The 18,753-nt window shown below is 42.8% G+C and overlaps 2 protein-coding genes across 6 annotated transcripts in view; one reads left to right on the forward strand and one right to left on the reverse strand.

Annotated features, from left to right (window-relative positions):
- Window positions 1-18,753, reverse strand: part of LOC118396022 (cysteine/serine-rich nuclear protein 3-like) — a 67,161-nt gene that overhangs the window by 36,109 nt on the left and 12,299 nt on the right. Inside the window, exons 1-2 of one of the 3 annotated variants that reach the window (XM_052488660.1) lie at window positions 3,644-3,937; window positions 2,654-2,703 (exon numbers count right to left, since the gene is read on the reverse strand). The gene's annotated coding sequence lies outside the window, so the exon portion shown is untranslated. Of the gene's footprint in view, window positions 1-2,653; window positions 2,704-3,643; window positions 3,938-18,753 lie in introns of those variants that run through there. The other 2 variants (XM_052488662.1, XM_052488661.1) reach the window with 2 other exon arrangements.
- LOC118363817 (xin actin-binding repeat-containing protein 2-like) overlaps window positions 7,670-18,753 on the forward strand; it is a 53,567-nt gene continuing 42,483 nt past the window's right edge. The window contains exons 1-2 of one of the 3 annotated variants that reach the window (XM_052488654.1): window positions 7,670-7,975; window positions 8,376-8,836. In XM_052488654.1, the coding sequence (XP_052344614.1) occupies window positions 8,606-8,836 (231 nt within the window). In that variant the 5' untranslated portion in view covers window positions 7,670-7,975; window positions 8,376-8,605. The remainder of the gene's footprint in view (window positions 7,976-8,375; window positions 8,837-18,753) is intronic. The other 2 variants (XM_052488652.1, XM_052488653.1) reach the window with 2 other exon arrangements.

Genomic DNA, 18,753 nt, shown 5'->3' on the forward strand with positions numbered 1-18,753 from the left:
TCTGTTTCTCTGTCTGTTTCTCTCTCTCTGTCTGTTTCTCTCTCTCTCAATCAACATCCACCTCTCTCTCTCTCTGTTTCTCTCTCTCTCTCTCTCTCTGTTTCTCTCTGTCTGTTTCTCTCTCTCTGTCTGTTTCTCTCTCTCTCTCTGTTTCTCTCTCTCTGTCTGTTTCTCTCTCTCTGTCTGTTTCTCTCTCTCTCTCTGTTTCTCTCTCTCTGTCTGTTTCTCTCTCTCTGTCTGTTTCTCTCTCTCTGTCTATTTCTCTCTGTATGTTTCTCTCTGTCTGTTTCTCTCTCTCTGTCTGGCAAATACAAAGAATACAATACATTTACAATGGTTTGCTAGGTCATAATATATATATTTTTTATAATACTAAATAATCCCAAATAATGACCATCTCTTACAAGTAATGAACATGTGAAATGAATGAATCACACTTTCAGCGGACCTCAGCACCCTGGTTAATACCGAGATGTTACCTTTTGTAAGCGGCTTGTCCTCTCCTAGGGGGTGAACAGCAATATGCTGCTGGAGACTGAGTGAACATTCCAATCAGCTGCCATGGCAACCAGCCATGAAGAGGAGGGGGAGTGAGGAGAAGGGGGTGGAGGCGAGGGGAGAGCACTATGCTGAAGCATGTGTTGGACAGGGAAGTATACCACATCTCACAAATAACTGTTATGTATGCTAGCCAGGAGAGGAGAGGACTATAGATACTGTATACAGTGTGGCTGCACACAATTAGGGATGCAACGATATGACATTTTTGTCCGATACAGATATCCAATATTTTCCTTGCCAAAGAAACAGATACCGATACCGAGAATGGATATTTAACATTTTAGCAGACTTTTAAGCATTCTAGTACAGTTAAATAGTTGAAACAAAGTGTCATATGTTAATTTGTTCAGTTAGGGGCAGATTGTTTAATAACTTGTGTGTCTGTGTGTAAATTAGAAAAATGACACATCCATGAATGCCTTTTATCGACACAACCGATATTCATGACACAAATATTTTAGCTGCCCCGCATTACAAAGATGGTTGAGTTGCTGGTGGCTCTTCTTACTATCCCATCTTGACCGTATGGAGAAACTTAAATGCTTTGAAAGAAATATTGGTTCAAATTAAAATGCAGTTAATCATTTTAGGTTTAACTGCTTGGGAAAAATGACTGTCTCAAGGCGGGTCGTAAACTGCTATAAATGGCACTACTTAAACGTTTCAAAATGTGCTGAACTGACTTGACTAGTGAAATGAGAGCAAATTTACAACACATCACCTCATCTTTAATTGAGGAAATACAAAAATGATCAAGAGGAAGAGTACATTAGAGTGTCTTGTTTGAGAAACAGACGCCTCACGAGTCCTCAACTGGCAGCTTCAGTAAATAGTACCCGGAAAAACACCCGTCTCAACGTCAACAGTGAAGAGGCGACTCCGGGATGCTGGCCTCCTAGGTAGTGGTCGCTGAACGTCTGGGGGGTGATGCACATTCAAATGAGTCATTAGGTTTGTGCTATTGAACAATTTCACTTCCTCCCCTCCTCGGGAAATAACAGCAGCACAAACGTTGCAGATGGCCTTTCTGTTATCTTCCTTTGAAACATGAAAATAGATCCACACAGCAGACATTGTGGGCCAGGTTAGGAATGCTGTGTTGCACATGCAGCGCTGTGTTGTTCGCGACGTCCTTACGTCACCTACCTACCTACGTTATGTAGGTATGCACTTCAGCTTTGACATTGGTTTTCGACATTGCCGTTAAACTACAGATGTTGGCATTTTTGGCTAATATCGTCCGATTACGAGAATCTCACCGATATATCGTGCATCCCTCCTACACACAATAGTTATGGAGCTGTATCAATGACAATACAGAATGATCCATTGAAATATAGAATAGTAATACAATTCTACATGTAAACTACAGTATAGACTATCATATTATTACTATGCATTATTATGAAGCATTCATTGGAAGTCTAACTAGGATACTATTTTTAACAGACAATGATGCAACCTTTCTCTCTCTCTCTCTCTTTCCCCCCCTCGCTATGAAATTGTAACAATTTATCCTTCACCTTAATAATATACATTTAAAGCCTGATGAAAACATGGCATGACCTCTAGTAATATAGTTTACGCATTGGGAATTGCTTGATGATGGATTTGATAGACAGATGTTGACAGCCGGAGAATCAGGGTGACCTTTACAGAGTGTATGTGTGTGTGTGTACCGGACAAGCGCTCCCTCAAAGCTGGCCAACACATGCAGTCTGGAGATGCATAAACAAATGCCCGTTTTTGTCTTTGTGTGTGTATGTGTTTGTCTTGGCATTGTATTGTGTAATAACACCCCATACTTCTCCAGCTCTATTTTCTCTCCCCTGCTATCTCCTGTAGAGATAATAACCATGGGGTGGTGGACAAAGAGAGGCTCTACCCAGATATATCAAGTATCATTCAGCCTGCACGGACACTTAGCTGCCCCACTCACTACATGATGACTTCTCCCATCAGGAACCTTTTAGGAAACGCCACAGACATCTAACAGGGCTGCTAGTTGGACAGACCTTATACGGAATGTATGTTTAAAATCAGTCTATACAAACTGAAACAACAATGCTTGGACAAGTTAAAGCCAACCTACCTTAGATGCTGAGAGATCAAGTTAGGTTGTTGGCATGAGAAGTCGCTGGCCTGTAAGGAGATGTGCACAGGTGAGGACTGATGAGCTCATGTATTCTTATTTGACATTGGCTGAAATATAGTGAGACGCAATTCACTGATAGCGTGGATTGGGTTCTCATAGAAACTACTCATGCAGTGAGACAAAGCTTATAGTGAGAGTTTGGCTCGGGGAAGTGGAAAGCAGGTGTTGCTGCCCCCCACCCCCTCCTCCCCCTTCTCTTCTGGTGATGAATAATTGGTTCCCAGGGGACTCAGGAGTGGGGCACTACACACACAGATGCCCTTTCTCAACAGACTGACTGGGGCTGTAGCCTCCTCTCTGCAGCACTGAAGTGTGTGTGTGTGTGTGTGTGTGTGTGTGTGTGTGTGTGTGTGTGTGTGTGTGTGTGTGTGTGTGTGTGTGTGTGTGTGTGTGTGTGTGTGTGTGTGTGTGTTTGTGTGTGTTTACAAAAGCATGGATTGTTTTATGACAAGACATGCAAACACAGTTGAATCAATCTGTTACAACGAGAATAAGTTCAACAGAAAAGGTTCAACTATGATGTCATTAATTATACATGTTTTGGGGGGGTACTAGCATATAAACTACAGCTTATATAAAACCAATGTCAAATCGTTCTGATAATAAAACACAGTGGTGAAACCTATTGAGTGAAAACGTAATGTAGTTATGCCTGTGACAAAGCAAGAAAACCTGAAGGCTATGAGGCCTCTATCACAAATCATACAACAAAATGTACAATTCTATTCCATAACACTTTATATTTGCATAATATGTGCATTGTTAGTGTAACATCTCTCAAATCATGCACTCACTCAGCTTGTTTAGGGTTCAGATAGTGAAAAAGCACAGTAATGCGCGCAGGGTATCGCGGTATACAGTGCAACATAGGATTTGAAAAGGCTAGCGGGAAAGACCAATACAGAGGTATCAAAAACAATGACTTACCAATCATGTTGTCAAACCATCACGAAAAACGGGCAACTGTATAAGATGACGTCCCGTATTGGCTAAAATAAACGAATGAGTAGCCTAAATGACAACTGTTAAATGAAAGGCTAATTATCAATGCAGCTGAAACGATATTTGCGCACCATTCACACAAACGCATAACAGAGTGACATGGTGCTGTAATTGATTTATGTCGTAAATGAATTAGTAGGTTTTGCAGCACGACGGACGCGTGGAGGATTCTTCGGCTGCGCGCGCTGACAATGGTGGAGAGAAAGGAGTTGACACGAGCCCTACAGGCAACGTGACTAATGTCAGCCAATCATTCCCAGGTGAATTAAATTATACGTAGACGACCAAAGTGTCCGCTACTCTAGCAAAGAATTATACGTGTTTTTGCAACATTGCAACCTTATCTTTGAAAACATAAAACAACATTTTTGCCAACTCCAACAAAAAATAATTATGTTCGTTGGTCTTCAGCTACGCTGTGTTTTGTGTGTGTGTGTGTGTGTGTGTGTGTGTGTGTGCGTGTGTGTGTGGCTCAGCTATGGATTTGTTGCGGTGGAAATGTTTTGCTGCCATCCAGTGGAAAGCTTGGCTAGAGTGTTTAAATACTTAATGTATTGTTTTATGTATTGAGCTGTCAATAATAAGTATTATATTTTAATGTCGTAGCTGAGGTACAGAAACACCCTGCCGGGATGTGTCCACAAGTTGTTATAGTTGTGTAATAACTAATATATATAGTATATTCTGTATGATTATCATTTGATATTTCATTGAATCTGTTTAATTCAAGTGTTGGATTTGGGTATAGCACACCGTATATTTGAATAGATTACTTAATAGCAACTACTTGAGGACATTTGCAGCATTGGCCTAAAAATCGTATTATCAATGGGTACAGGGTACTGGAGAGCGTGATATTAGAGCCAGGAGACAGTAGAGGGCGCTCACACACTGCACTGGGTCCGTTCTGTTCCATTTCCATTCTCTGTGGTTTTACAGATGTATTTGATCACTCTTCTGTTGCTGAGAATTTTCCTGCACAGCAGGAAATGCCAACTTGTTGTGTGATTGAGTTTTTAAAAAGCTTCTAAAGGATGTAATTTCCACTTTGAAATGTCAAACTTGATTTACCCTAATGAAAAAATGTATCAACCCCTACAAAATTATGAATTCATTGTAATTCACATAATAATAATTCAAATGTCCTGTCCTGCTGTAGCAAACCGGCTCAAATTAATATCCTACATCTGTATGAATGCATTCTACATGCACAAAAGTAACTAATGTTGATTGTCTTGCACATTCATCATCTTCAATATGTTTTTGTCACCGAAAGTCTTGCTTAGTACATGAGAAACATAGGATCTATGAGACCCTTATCCCCTGTTGACTCTAGCTGCATTGTAATGAGAGCTAAATGAGATGGAGTCACTTTTTCCAGCAGCGGCAGCAGTAGAGAGAGAGAGAGAGAGGTGGCTGAGAAACGTCCAGATACCATCTGGGTTTGTGTTTAAAGAACGGCCTGGTCTGGGCGGAGTACCAAGACAAACAAGCTAACTATGGCCTAAAGCGTAAGATACGTTTAATAGCTCTTTGCTTGTAACCTAGTCATTCCCCTCCAAAAACTTCAAGATGAAGCTTTCCCCCACTAAAATGTTGAACTCTCAACTGTCTATGTTGCAATCTGTCTCTTCAGTCTGGTTTCTGGGAAGTCCTTCGTTAAAACTATTCCATCCGGCTGTCAAGAGAACATGACGAAAGATTGGGGTAAGCAGTGTAATGGTTGGGGGAAAACATCTCCAATAACAGTTTATGCATTGCTCTTTTGGTCAAGCATTGTCAGAAGTTAAATCAAATGGATGTTTGTTTAAAGATGTATAGTCAATTTACAAAAAATGTCAATACACTGTTTAATAACAATTATAAATAACAACTATAAACAAACACAACTAAATAATATAAAAGGTGACTGTTTGATAATGTCACGTAATATCCAAAGCATTGAGTGCCAAGTGCCTCTCTGTTGCAGCTGTCGAACTACTTGAACACCCTACTATTCACTAGATAGAGTGTCCCTTCTCACCTGCCGTATCGGCGACGTGTGAAAACCAAGCTCTGAAGTAAACCTCAGTAACTGGAGTATGTGAGACAGAGATCTGATACTGAATGACTATGTGTGACTAGAAAGCCAGGAATGGCTCATACCTACCCACATGTCTAGTAATGCATGCAACAATTCTCCATCTGCTGGGAAAAGCCCATCTTAATCTAATGAAAGCTTACAAAGAAGAGCTTTTATTTGCGTACAAAATAAACAATAGTGTTTATTTTTAATTTTTAATGGAGAACTTCTCTGTAGAGAAATACACCCCCACCCTACTTTTTGCATTCCATGATAACAAATGGTATTCCTACTTGTCATGACATGGCTGGTATGTAGATGTTGAGTTATGTCTTTGTATTTGAAGGGTTTTTCCGTGGGAATGAAGAGGACTTTCGGACTGGAGAGTATGAGGCCCATTTTTGAAAACTTCTGATCCGCTTTGAGTGGGAGAGGGCAGTGTGTGTGTGTGTGTGTGCGTACGTATGTGCACGTGTTTGTCGTGAGCGTTGTAACTCCTGTAAGAGGAGTGTGCCAGGCGGATACAGGATCCATCTGAAAGTGACCCACTTTGGCCTCCACTAAATAATGTATGTGCCACAGGTTCAAATGTAGCTGCATGCCACATGTATATCCCCACGGTGCTGTCAGGTGCATCTGTCATGGCCTCACACTCATGAAGTTGATCTGATCTCTAGCTCAATCTGTATCCCTCTCTCTATCCCCTGTATCCCTCTCTCTATCCCCTGTATCCCTCTCTCTATCCCCTGTATCCCTCTCTCTATCCCCTGTATCCCTCTCTCTATCCCCTTGTATCCCTCTCTCTATCCCCTGTATCCCTCTCTCTATCCCCTTGTATCCCTCTCTCTATCCCCTGTATCCCTCTCTCTATCCCCTTGTATCCCTCTCTCTATCCCCTGTATCCCTCTCTCTATCCCCTTGTATCCCTCTCTCTATCCCCTGTATCCCTCTCTCTATCCCCTGTATCCCTCTCTCTATCCCCTTGTATCCCTCTCTCTATCCCCTGTATCCCTCTCTCTATCCCCTGTATCCCTCTCTCTATCCCCTTGTATCCCTCTCTCTATCCCCTGTATCCCTCTCTCTATCCCCTTGTATCCCTCTCTCTATCCCCTGTATCCCTCTCTCTATCCCCTGTATCCCTCTCTCTATCCCCTGTATCCCTCTCTCTATCCCCTGTATCCCTCTCTCTATCCCCTTGTATCCCTCTCTCTATCCCCTGTATCCCTCTCTCTATCCCTTTGTATCCCTCTCTTTATTCCCTGGGCTGAACGACATTTTGGGATTTGACTATTTTCTAATAATATTGGCCCGAATCAACTACTTCTATCGGAAGTCATTTGCTATAATAATTTGCTATGCTAAAAATAGCCTAATATTTTTTTCAAATGCATGGGAGTGTGTTTGAGTCAGTGTATTTGAGTATTTTCCAATACTTTCTAAGTGTATTATAAAACACATTCCAATATTCAACTATTCAACTACTACCCGAGACTGTTGCCAAGGTACTCTTTGAAATCCTATTGTCTGAAAAAAAAAGTCCTTTCGACATACCTGAGAGGACCACAGAGTTGACTTGGCAGATTTCACAATCTATGCATAAGTAATTCATTTCATTTCACATGGTTGACGATTCAGTGCTTTAAACTCATCCAGAAAACCCAGCAAAACCTTACAGTGCAGTGAGCATATCCTCACACTGCACAAAGTCCCCACACTGAAAGGCTCTTGACACAACAAAAAAAACATTCAACGCAAAGCAAAGATACCATTACTGTTACAGGGGGACAAAGTAAAACAGTAGAACAGTTGTGCTCCAATGGTGTAAGTAGAGGGGGAAAATGTGTATAAACCGTCCAACAAACCTTTAGCCGTGCCCAGTGCAGTTACACCCTCCCAAGGAGAGGAAGGGCACTTAGTGTTAAAGAAATGAACAATAGAACAACCATCACACTGGTGGCTGGGGTGGGAGGTTAATTGTGACCGAGCTTCCTTGATTTGTTCAGGAATAATAGGATTGGAGCCAGACAAGGATAGGGCTGGGGTTGGGCGGTGTGAGGTCGGTGACGTTGTCAACCCTGGGTCTCAACTGTTTCCTGTCAGCCTGGCCTGGGTGGTACTGACAGAGGGAGGGAGAAAGGAGTCGGTTCAGTCTAAACTGGGTTCTGGAGTTCCTTGCTTCAGGATTAAGCTGAAAGGTAGGCTATGATACTTCTATTAGTGTAATATTACATTATAAAGTAGTCAGTCTGTCTGTCTGTCTGCCTGTCTGTCTGCCTGTCTGTCTGTCTGTCTGTCTGTCTGTCTGTCTGTCTGTCTGTCTGTCTGTCTGTCTGTCTGTCTGTCTGTCTGTCTGTCTGTCTGTGTCTCTCTCTCTCTCTCTCTCTCTCTCTCTCTCTCTCTCTCTCTCTCTCTCTCTCTCTCTCTGTGTCTCTCTCTCTCTCTCTGTGTGTGTCTCCCTTTGTCTCCCTCTGTCTCTCTCTCTTTAAAGTGAATATTTATTTCTCATAGCTATGTAGCTGACGTTACTGTGAGCTGCGTCCAAGACCCAAAACGGTGTGTCACTGGGAAAATCTTTTCCTCTCTCCTCCTCTGAAGGCCAGCCTCTCTGTGCCGTCTATCAGCCTGGTGTGCCTAGAGCAGTCACAGGGTCTGAACAGAGCAGGGGAAGGCACCGAAGCCCCATCTACTCCTCTTTCTCTCACTCACATTACTCCCTCTTTTTCTCTCTCTTCCTTTCTCCCCCCTTTACCTCCCAGTCTTACAGTAGACTTCCCCTGTACACTCCTGCCCAGAGGAAAGAACAGGGGGATACGGTTTCCACAACAATGGAAATTCAATCAGGAAATGGAGAGGAGTTGGAGGTGGTGAGTGGCGAGTCAATAGTGACCCCGGGGTCCGTTTCCTCCTCGCCATATCTCTCTGGCCTTCAGGCAGACGGCACGGACGACCAAGTACTCCGGGAGGACCTCCAGGCTGCCAAGACCATTGAGAGATTTGACATCCCTCTGAGTAGCTTGAAGAGGATGTTTGAGAAGCCCCCAGGAGCAACAAACACCGTAAGCAAACTTCTTTGTTTATTATGCAGTACAGCTTTATGTGAATTGAATGTTTTAGCCAAACAGTGCCCGAACTTATTGTGGCCCAAAGTGCTCTGTGCATGGACTGTTTGGGAGGGGACCAACTGATGGGCAATCATGTGCTACATTTACTGTGAGAAACTGAATAAAACTTTTGTGGAAAGTTCAAAAAGTAAGTTGAGTGAAGTAGGTTCATTGCAGATTTTGTCACAGTTGTAATTTATCCGTCTCTAGTGTCTGAACGACGGTGAGCAGAGTATCCGTGTAGATAGAGGGAGGTCCGGTGACCAATGGCGTCACACTTTAAAAAAAAACATCAGCTCTGTTGCTCGTTTTTGTGTTCTTGTTGTGTCTCTCACTTAATTCCATAAATACGTCTGTTCTAGTTTCAGGGTGGCTATGTGGGATCCTTTGAAAGACGTCCGTGTGACCACTGACCAATAGAAAACCCCTGGTGCAGCACCTGGTTGCAGTATTCTGGCCCCTCTTTTTATAGCATCTGTTTTTTACACAGTTAGAAAATGCTCTGTTTAGGAAGATTGATGGTTTAAATGTCAAGATAGAACAAGATGACCAGGGATAGAAAGCATGTTCCAAAGAGCAGTGGATACTACGGTCTAGGGGTTAGGAGTATTGTTACAAAGAGCAGTGGTTACTACGGTCTAGGGGTTAGGAGTATTGTTACAAAGAACAGTGGATACCATGGTCTAGGGGTTAGGAGTATTGTTACAAAGAGCAGTGGTTACTACGGTCTAGGGGTTAGGAGTATTGTTACAAAGAACAGTGGATACCACGGTCTAGAGGTTAGGAGTATTGTTACAAAGAGCAGTGGTTACTACGGTCTAGGGGTTAGGAGTATTGTTACAAAGAGCAGTGGATACTACGGTCTAGAGGTTAGGAGTATTGTTACAAAGAGCAGAGGATACTACGGTCTAGGGGTTAGGAGTATTGTTACAAAGAGCAGTGGATACTACGGTCCAGAGGTTAGGAGTATTGTTACAAAGAGCAGAGGATACTACGGTCTAGGGGTTAGGAGTATTGTTACAAAGAGCAGAGGATACTACGGTCTAGGGGTTAGGAGTATTGTAACAAAGAGCAGTGGATACTACGGTCTAGAGGTTAGAAGTATTGTTACAAAGAGCAGAGGATACTACGGTCTAGGGGTTAGGAGTATTGTTACAAAGAGCAGAGGATACTACGGTCTAGGGGTTAGGAGTATTGTTACAAAGAGCAGTGGATACTACGGTCTAGGGGTTAGGAGTATTGTTACAAAGAGCAGTGGATACTACGGTCTAGAGGTTAGAAGTATTGTTACAAAGAGCAGAGGATACTACGGTCTAGGGGTTAGGAGTATTGTTACAAAGAGCAGTGGATACCACGGTCTAGGGGTTAGGAGTATTGTTACAAAGAGCAGTGGATACCACGGTCTAGGGGTTAGGAGTATTGTTACAAAGAGCAGTGGATACTACGGTCTAGGGGTTAGGAGTATTGTTACAAAGAGCAGTGGATACTACGGTCTAGGGGTTAGGAGTATTGTTACAAAGAGCAGTGGATACCACGGTCTAGGGGTTAGGAGTATTGTTACAAAGAGCAGTGGTTGCTATGGTCTAGGGGTTAGGAGTATTGTTACAAAGAGCAGTGGTTACTACGGTCTAGGGGTTAGGAGTATTGTTACAAAGAGCAGTGGATACTACGGTCCAGAGGTTAGGAGTATTGTTACAAAGAGCAGTGGATACTACGGTCTAGGGGTTAGGAGTATTGTTACAAAGAGCAGTGGATACTACGGTCTAGAGGTTAGAAGTATTGTTACAAAGAGCAGAGGATACTACGGTCTAGGGGTTAGGAGTATTGTTACAAAGAGCAGTGGATACCACGGTCTAGGGGTTAGGAGTATTGTTACAAAGAGCAGTGGATACCACGGTCTAGGGGTTAGGAGTATTGTTACAAAGAGCAGTGGATACTACGGTCTAGGGGTTAGGAGTATTGTTACAAAGAGCAGTGGATACTACGGTCTAGGGGTTAGGAGTATTGTTACAAAGAGCAGTGGATACCACGGTCTAGGGGTTAGGAGTATTGTTACAAAGAGCAGTGGTTGCTATGGTCTAGGGGTTAGGAGTATTGTTACAAAGAGCAGTGGTTACTACGGTCTAGGGGTTAGGAGTGTTGTTACAAAGAGCAGTGGATACTACGGTCTAGTGGTTAGGAGTGTTGTTACAAAGAGCAGTGGATACTACGGTCTAGGGGTTTAGGAGTATTGTTACAACGAGCAGTGGATACTACGTTCTAGGGGTTAGGAGTATTGTTACACAGAGCAGTGGATATCAGTGCACAGTCTAGGGTTTAGAAGTATTGTTACAAAAAGCAGTGGATACTATGGTCTAGGGGTTAGGAGTATTGTTAAAAAGAGCTGTGGATATCAGTGCACAGTCTTGGGGTTTAGGAATATTGTTACAAAAAGCAGTGGATACTACGTTCTAGGGGTTAGGAGATTTGTTACAAAGAGCAGCGGATATCAGTGCACAGTCTAGGGGTTAGGAGATTTGTTACAAAGAGCAGTGGATATCAGTGCACAGTCTAGGGGTTAGGAGTATTGTTACAAAGAGCAGTGGTTACTACGGTCTAGGGTTTAGGAGATTTGTTACAAAGAGCAGTGGATATCAGTGCACAGTCTAGGGGTTAGGAGTATTGTTACAAAGAGCAGTGGATATCAGTGCACAGTCTAGGGGTTAGGAGATTTGTTACAAAGAGCTGTGGATATCAGTGCACAGTCTAGGGGTTAGGAGATTTGTTACAAAGAGCAGTGGATATCAGTGCACAGTCTAGGGGTTAGGAGATTTGTTACAAAGAGCAGTGGATATCAGTGCACAGTCTAGGGGTTAGGAGATTTGTTACAAAGAGCAAAAAGTGGATATCAGTGCACAGTCTAGGGGTTAGGTGGATATCAGTGCACAGTCTAGGGTTAGGAGTATTGTTACAAAGAGCAGTGGTTACTACGGTCTAGGGTTTAGGAGATTTGTTACAAAGAGCAGTGGATATCAGTGCACAGTCTAGGGGTTAGGAGTATTGTTACAAAGAGCAGTGGATATCAGTGCACAGTCTAGGGGTTAGGAGATTTGTTACAAAGAGCTGTGGATATCAGTGCACAGTCTAGGGGTTAGGAGATTTGTTACAAAGAGCAGTGGATATCAGTGCACAGTCTAGGGGTTAGGAGATTTGTTACAAAGAGCAGTGGATATCAGTGCACAGTCTAGGGGTTAGGAGATTTGTTACAAAGAGCAGTGGATATCAGTGCACAGTCTAGGGGTTAGGAGTATTGTTACAAAGAGCAGTGGTTACTACGGTCTAGGGTTTAGGAGATTTGTTACAAAGAGCAGTGGATATCAGTGCACAGTCTAGGGGTTAGGAGTATTGTTACAAAGAGCAGTGGATATCAGTGCACAGTCTAGGGGTTAGGAGATTTGTTACAAAGAGCTGTGGTGCATCTAGGGGTTAGGAGATTTGTTACAAAGTGGATATCAGTGCACAGTCTAGGGGTTAGGAGATTTGTTACAAAGAGCAGTGGATATCAGTGCACAGTCTAGGGGTTAGGAGATTTGTTACAAAGAGCAGTGGATATCAGTGCACAGTCTAGGGGTTAGGAGTATTGTTACAAAGAGCAGTGGTTACTACGGTCTAGGGTTTAGGAGATTTGTTACAAAGAGCAGTGGATATCAGTGCACAGTCTAGGGGTTAGGAGTATTGTTACAAAGAGCAGCGGATATCAGTGCACAGTCTAGGGGTTAGGAGATTTGTTACAAAGAGCTGTGGATATCAGTGCACAGTCTAGGGTTTAGGAGATTTGTTACAACGACATGAACAGGAATGACGATGCTCTGATACTTGGAGCGTCTTCTCTCTAGACAAATAGTGTTTTAAAAAATATACCGAAAAGCCAGAGAAATATGATTCAGTCTTTGGCAAAGGGTTTACCCAACGTTTTTTTTTTACTCTGGTACAAGTGCTTACGTCAATTTTTTTCTCTCGCTGAAGTCGAAGTGCGATTGTTTCACCGCCTGGTTTTCCATCACATTACAGCTGGCTGCTCTCAGAGGAAAATCTAAGACACTTGGAAGCAAAGTGGGTCATTTTTGGGGAAAGCATCCCACTGCCAACGAATGGTCCATCTGACCTAGTTATTCTCTTCGTTGCCTTTAACACCGTCATGATGTCCAACCATATTCTTCCCAAATCTGGCCCTGACGTGCTCGTAATGCTAAAGATCCACCGCACATTCTATTGGTTTAATCCAAACTAGAATAGTATCATGATATCCTTAGTGAATCTATAAGGTGCCAGCAAACAGGAAAGAAATGAGTGAACTCTCCCCATTAGCTGCACCGAGAAATCTGTATTGATCTCTAGTCCATCCTCCTGTCTATGGCGTTTGGCGTAAACACACAGCTGATGTTTCTCAGCCCCCGGCCATGTTATTACTGTCCTCTTGAGAGTTGTAAACGGAACGCAATCATGCTGTAAACAAAAGGCATGGCCATGTCTCAGTGTCAACCACCTGAAGGGCAGCTTTAGTTATTTATAAACTCGATCAATACACCGACGGAGGTTATTGGTTTATTCGGATCCCCTTTAGCTTTTGCCGAAGCAGCAGCTACTCTTCCTGGAGACCACACAAAACACAAAAACATGACCAGTAACAAAGCACTGATACACTGATAGACAAGAAGAGTCACACAGATGGAGAATACAACGACATACAAGCAATACAACTAAAGAGTAATGTGTGCGTAGGTTGTGTGTGTTAGAGTGTGTGTGTGTGCGTAGGTTGTGTGTGTTAGAGTGTGTGTGTGTGCGTAGGTTGTGTGTGTTAGAGTGTGTGTGTGCGTAGGTTGTGTGTGTTAGAGTGTGTGTGTGCGTAGGTTGTGTGTGTTAGAGTGTGTGTGTGCGTAGGTTGTGTGTGTTAGAGTGTGTGTGTGCGTAGGTTGTGTGTGTTAGAGTGTGTGTGTGTTGTGTGTGTTAGAGTGTGTGTGCGTAGGTTGTGTGTGTTAGAGTGTGTGTGTGTGCGTAGGTTGTGTGTGTGTTAGAGTGTGCGTGTGCGTAGGTTGTGTGTGTTGTGTGTGTTGGTTGTGTGTGTTAGTGTGTGTGTGCGTAGGTTGTGTGTGTTAGAGTGTGTGTGTGTGCGTTGTGTGTGTTGGAGTGTTGTGGTTGTGTGTGTTGCGTGGTTGTGTGTGTGTTAGAGTGTGTGTGTGCGTAGGTTGTGTGTGTTAGTGCGTAGTGTGTGTGTGTGCGTAGGTTGTGTGTGTTGGAGTGTGTGTGTGCGTAGGTTGTGTGTGTTAGAGTGTGTGTGTGCGTAGGTTGTGTGTGTTAGAGTGTGTGTGTGCGTAGGTTGTGTGTGTTAGAGTGTGTGTGCGTAGGTTGTGTGTGTTAGAGTGTGTGTGTGCGTGGTTGTGTGTGTTAGAGTGTGTGTGTGTGCGTAGGTTGTGTGTGTGTTAGAGTGTGCGTGTGCGTAGGTTGTGTGTGTTGGAGTGTGTGTGTGCGTAGGTTGTGTGTGTTAGAGTGTGTGTGTGCGTAGGTTGTGTGTGTTAGAGTGTATGTGTGCGTAGGTTGTGTGTGTTAGAGTGTGTGTGTGTGCGTGCACGTGTCCTTATTTTGCCACGGGAGGTTGTTTTATCCACTTTTTTTAAGGTCATTTTTGCTGTTCGCTTGAGTAATTGACGATGGAAGGGAGTTCCGTGCGATCATGGCTCTGTATAATACTGTGTGTTGTCGTGAATTCGTTTTGGAATTGAGGGAATGTGAAGAGACCCCTGGTGGCATGTCTTGTGAGGTATGTATGGCTGTCTGTGCTGAATGTTGTTCGATTATGAGAGACAATCTGCAATTTTCATTACAGTAATACTTCTCATGAAAACAAGAAGAGAAGCAGTTCATCACCCTTTATACACAACTCCAGTTGAGCTTATTTTTAATTTTTGACCAAATACAATGCTTTTAGTTTTATATGTATTTAAGACCAGTGTGTTATCAATCTACTGACTAACTTCTTACTTACCAATTCAGTGAGCTCACTGGCTTTGATTGCTTAGTTGTGGGACTCATAGTAGCTTTGACTAGTCCATAACTAGGTTCTAGATTTGTTCCTGACCATATGGCCTTAACTGGGTCCCAAAGTTGTTCATAATTAGCTCATGGTCAGGGAAAACTCCGAGCCCTACTCATAAGAAACATACAGTAGTCCCACCTCCGTAGGTTTTAGAGGTCTTGAGGCGGCAGCAGCACAGCTGCAGTATGGTGTCTCTCTAGCCTGCCGACTGTGGGCTGAAACCTGTTGGTGGCACATGCTCTCTGTGCAGTGCAGTGCCATGCACAGACGACGGGGATTATTCCACACTGTGTTATTTAAGGCCTATTCCTGGGGTTTTATGGTTAAGCTGTATTTTAAAAATAACCCTGTAATTGGTATGTCGGCTGTGGCTGACAGCGCGGGAGTGGAGGGCCTTTAGGTACTGCCAGCCTGCCTCAGATCGGATGGGAGCGCAGGCAGAGTGGAGACGTGGATCTATAGAGAACTGGATCATGCCTGTCGTAGTCAGAGTTCTGGACTGGGTCCTGCTGTCTGTCTGTCTTCTTATGTGGATCTGTGTGTTCTGGTGTTGCTTCAGATCACAAAGAGGAAGGTGAAGTCAGCTGAACTGATTAAAGGCCAGCTGAGAAGCTTCATTCTTAGTAGTTTTAACCACAAGAGCAGAAGTGTAAAAAACGAAATAATTGTTGTTTTTCTGAGGAGGTTGTTTTTTGTGAGGGTTTATATCTTTAATGTTCTTTAATTAATAAGTGTAAGCGACCTCACTGACAAGATTACATTATGAAAGAGAGCGCGAGAGAGAGAGAGAGAGAGAGAGAGAGAGAGAGAGAGAGAGAGAGAGAGAGAGAGAGAGAGAGAGAGAGAGAGAGAGAGAGAGAGAGAGAGAGAGAGAGAGGAAATGAGAGGAGATGAGGTGGGAAGGAAGAGAAGGTTGTGTTTAGGGAGAGGAGAATGACTAAAGATGTGAAAGGAAATGTGAGAGGTTTCTCAGATGACTGTACTGTAGTTTGCTGCGACCACAACACTGAACCACTGATGCCAAAGGTCCAAAAGATGCAATCTTTCACAGACATTCTTTGGCTCAGAATAACTGGCCATGTCTCAAATACACAGTAAAAACTTCATCTGGTACTGAGTGAAATGTAATATTTTAGGAAAAGTTAAGCCTTGTTAAGTATATTTAGACTAGTGTGGCGAGACAGAGTGGAACGAAGCCATAATAAACCAAACACATCCTGATAAGAACAGAGTTTGGCTATTCCCCAATGGACCTTGTCCTATTATACATATAGGATACATTTGCTTCTAACACAGTTTGCTTCAAAGATGAAGTATTTTATTCCCTTGACATGAGCTGAGTGACATTCATGATGAGACTGAGAGGATGTAGGTTAGGCTAAGAGGCTAACTTTCATTTCCCATTTGTGTCATTTAGCAGATGCTCTTACCCAGAGCAACTTACAAGAGCAATTAGGGTTAAGTGCCTTGCTCAAGGGCACATTGACAGATTTTTCACTCAGTCAGCTCAAGGATTTGAACCAGCAACTTTTCGGGTTACTGGCCCAATGCTCTTAACCGCATAGGCTACCTGCCGCCCCCAATCCCCATACAATGGTGGTTAATCTACTGTACCGTTGTGATATACTAACGCTGAACTGCTTTCTATAGGGATCCAATATGATGACTCTCAATCCTTCTTCTATTTCATCATTCAAGTCAAGGACAGAGGGAATAAAGCCTTACTTTTACTCTATGAAGCCCATTTGGAATACATCCTTCATTTTGCGCGACCGAAATGTGTAAAGAAACCAATCTTTCTGTCATTATGTTGAATCTTAATTAGTGAGAACACGGATACCTCTCACTGTCTAATTCTTCCTTTGAATCATACATAACCTGACCCTTCTGTTTCACGTTTGATTCTTAGTGAATGTTAATCCGATTGGCCGTTTCCTTTCAATTTCCTCTGCAGAAGATTTCATTCTCGTTTGCTTTTTGTTCCCCCAAATCAGATTAATTCTGTCCCCTTTTGGGGCAAGGTGACCTGAGAAACAAGAAAGCAGAATGTTAATAATTGATTAGTACCCCTTTAGAACACTTAATTAATAAAGGAGACCTTGAATGAAGCACAATAATCTGACTGTTCATTTGTCTCTGTTTCACTCTGGTTTCTAATAACATTCTCAGCCACACAGTATTCACAGGCAACGGGAAGGTCACCTTCTTCTCTCTGATTTAGTCGTCTAACAAAAGCCTGTGTCAGTTCGACACAGAGCCAGTGTTCACAGATCACAGAAAGGAAAGGTTTGCAGCTCACTATAAAACATGACTCTGTCTCTAGCCTTATCTGTAGGGTTGCGATGCATATTTAATAAAGCGTCAGCTTTGGTGGGATATTTTATTATTTATACAGTGGAATGCCTGGGATGTCATTGAGAGGTTAGACATAACAATGGAGGATGGATCATTGCCGGGTGGTCTTATAAGTAGCACCATAACTTCACTGATTCCACTGTAGAGAAGGAGAGGTTATGCTTCCATTATCCACAGATGTGGAGTGATGCAATAGTTTATGTTCAGAGCGAAGAGCTCCTTTTTTTGCTTGAGTGGACTAGCTGACTAGCCGACCCCCTTCTGCTTATGTTTACGTGGTCTGTCTGACCCTGGTTGTGTAACACTCATGCGCACGCCCGCACACACACATGCACACACTTACATACACACGGGTTCCCTGTACTGGTTGAGAGTGAAATAAGATGTCGTTACCAGTCCCAACCAGAGGGGGGCAAACAAATGTCTGGGAGACACACCAATTAGTCATGCATCAGCTTAATCATAAAGCTATCCTAATGAGATGACCTCAGGGATTGACGTGTGAATATATATATATTTATATATACAGTGCCAGTCAAAGGTTTTGACACACCTACTCCTTCAAGGGTTTTTCTTTGTTTTTACTATTTTCTACATTGTAGAATAATAGTGAAGACATCAAAACTATAAAATAATACATATGGAATCATGTAGTAACCAAAAAAGTGTTAAACAAATCAAAATATATATATTTATATTTGAGATTCTTCAAAGTAGCCACTGTTTGCCTTGATGACAGCTTTGCACATTCTTGGCATTCTCTGAACCAGCTTCATGAGGTTTGTTAAAAGCCTTGTTAAAAGTGAATTTGTGGAATTTCTTTCCTTCTTAATGCGTATGAGCCAATCAGTTGTGTTGTGACAAGGTAGGGATGGTATACAAAAGATAGCCCTATTTGGTAAAAGACCAAGTCCATATTATGGCAAGAACAGCTCAAATAAGTAAAGAGAAACGACAGTCCATCATTATTTTAAAACCTGAAGGTCAGTCAATCCGGAACATTTAAGTAACTTTTAAAGTTGCTTCAAGTGCAGTCGCAAAAAAAATCAAGCGCTATGATGAAACTGTCTCTCATGAGGGCCGCCACAGGAAAGGACGACCCAGATTTACCTCTGCTGCAGAGGATCAGTTCATTAGAGTTACCAGCCTCAGAAATTGCAGCCCAAATAAATGCTTCACAGAGTTCAAGTAACTGACACATCTCAACATCAACTGTTTAGAGGAGACTGGGTGAATCAGGCCTTCATGGTCAAATTGCTGCAAAGAAACCACTACTAAAGGACACCAATAATACGAAGAGACTTGCTTGGGTCAAGAAACATGAGCAATGGACATTAGACCGGTGGAAATTGGTCCTTTGGTCTGATGAGTGCAAATTTGAGATTTTTGGTTCCAACCGCCGTGTCTTTGTGAGATGCAGAGTAGGTGAAGGGATGATCTCCAG

This window comes from Oncorhynchus keta, chromosome 30, assembly GCF_023373465.1.
Source record: "Oncorhynchus keta strain PuntledgeMale-10-30-2019 chromosome 30, Oket_V2, whole genome shotgun sequence".
Classification (NCBI taxonomy): domain Eukaryota; kingdom Metazoa; phylum Chordata; class Actinopteri; order Salmoniformes; family Salmonidae; genus Oncorhynchus; species Oncorhynchus keta.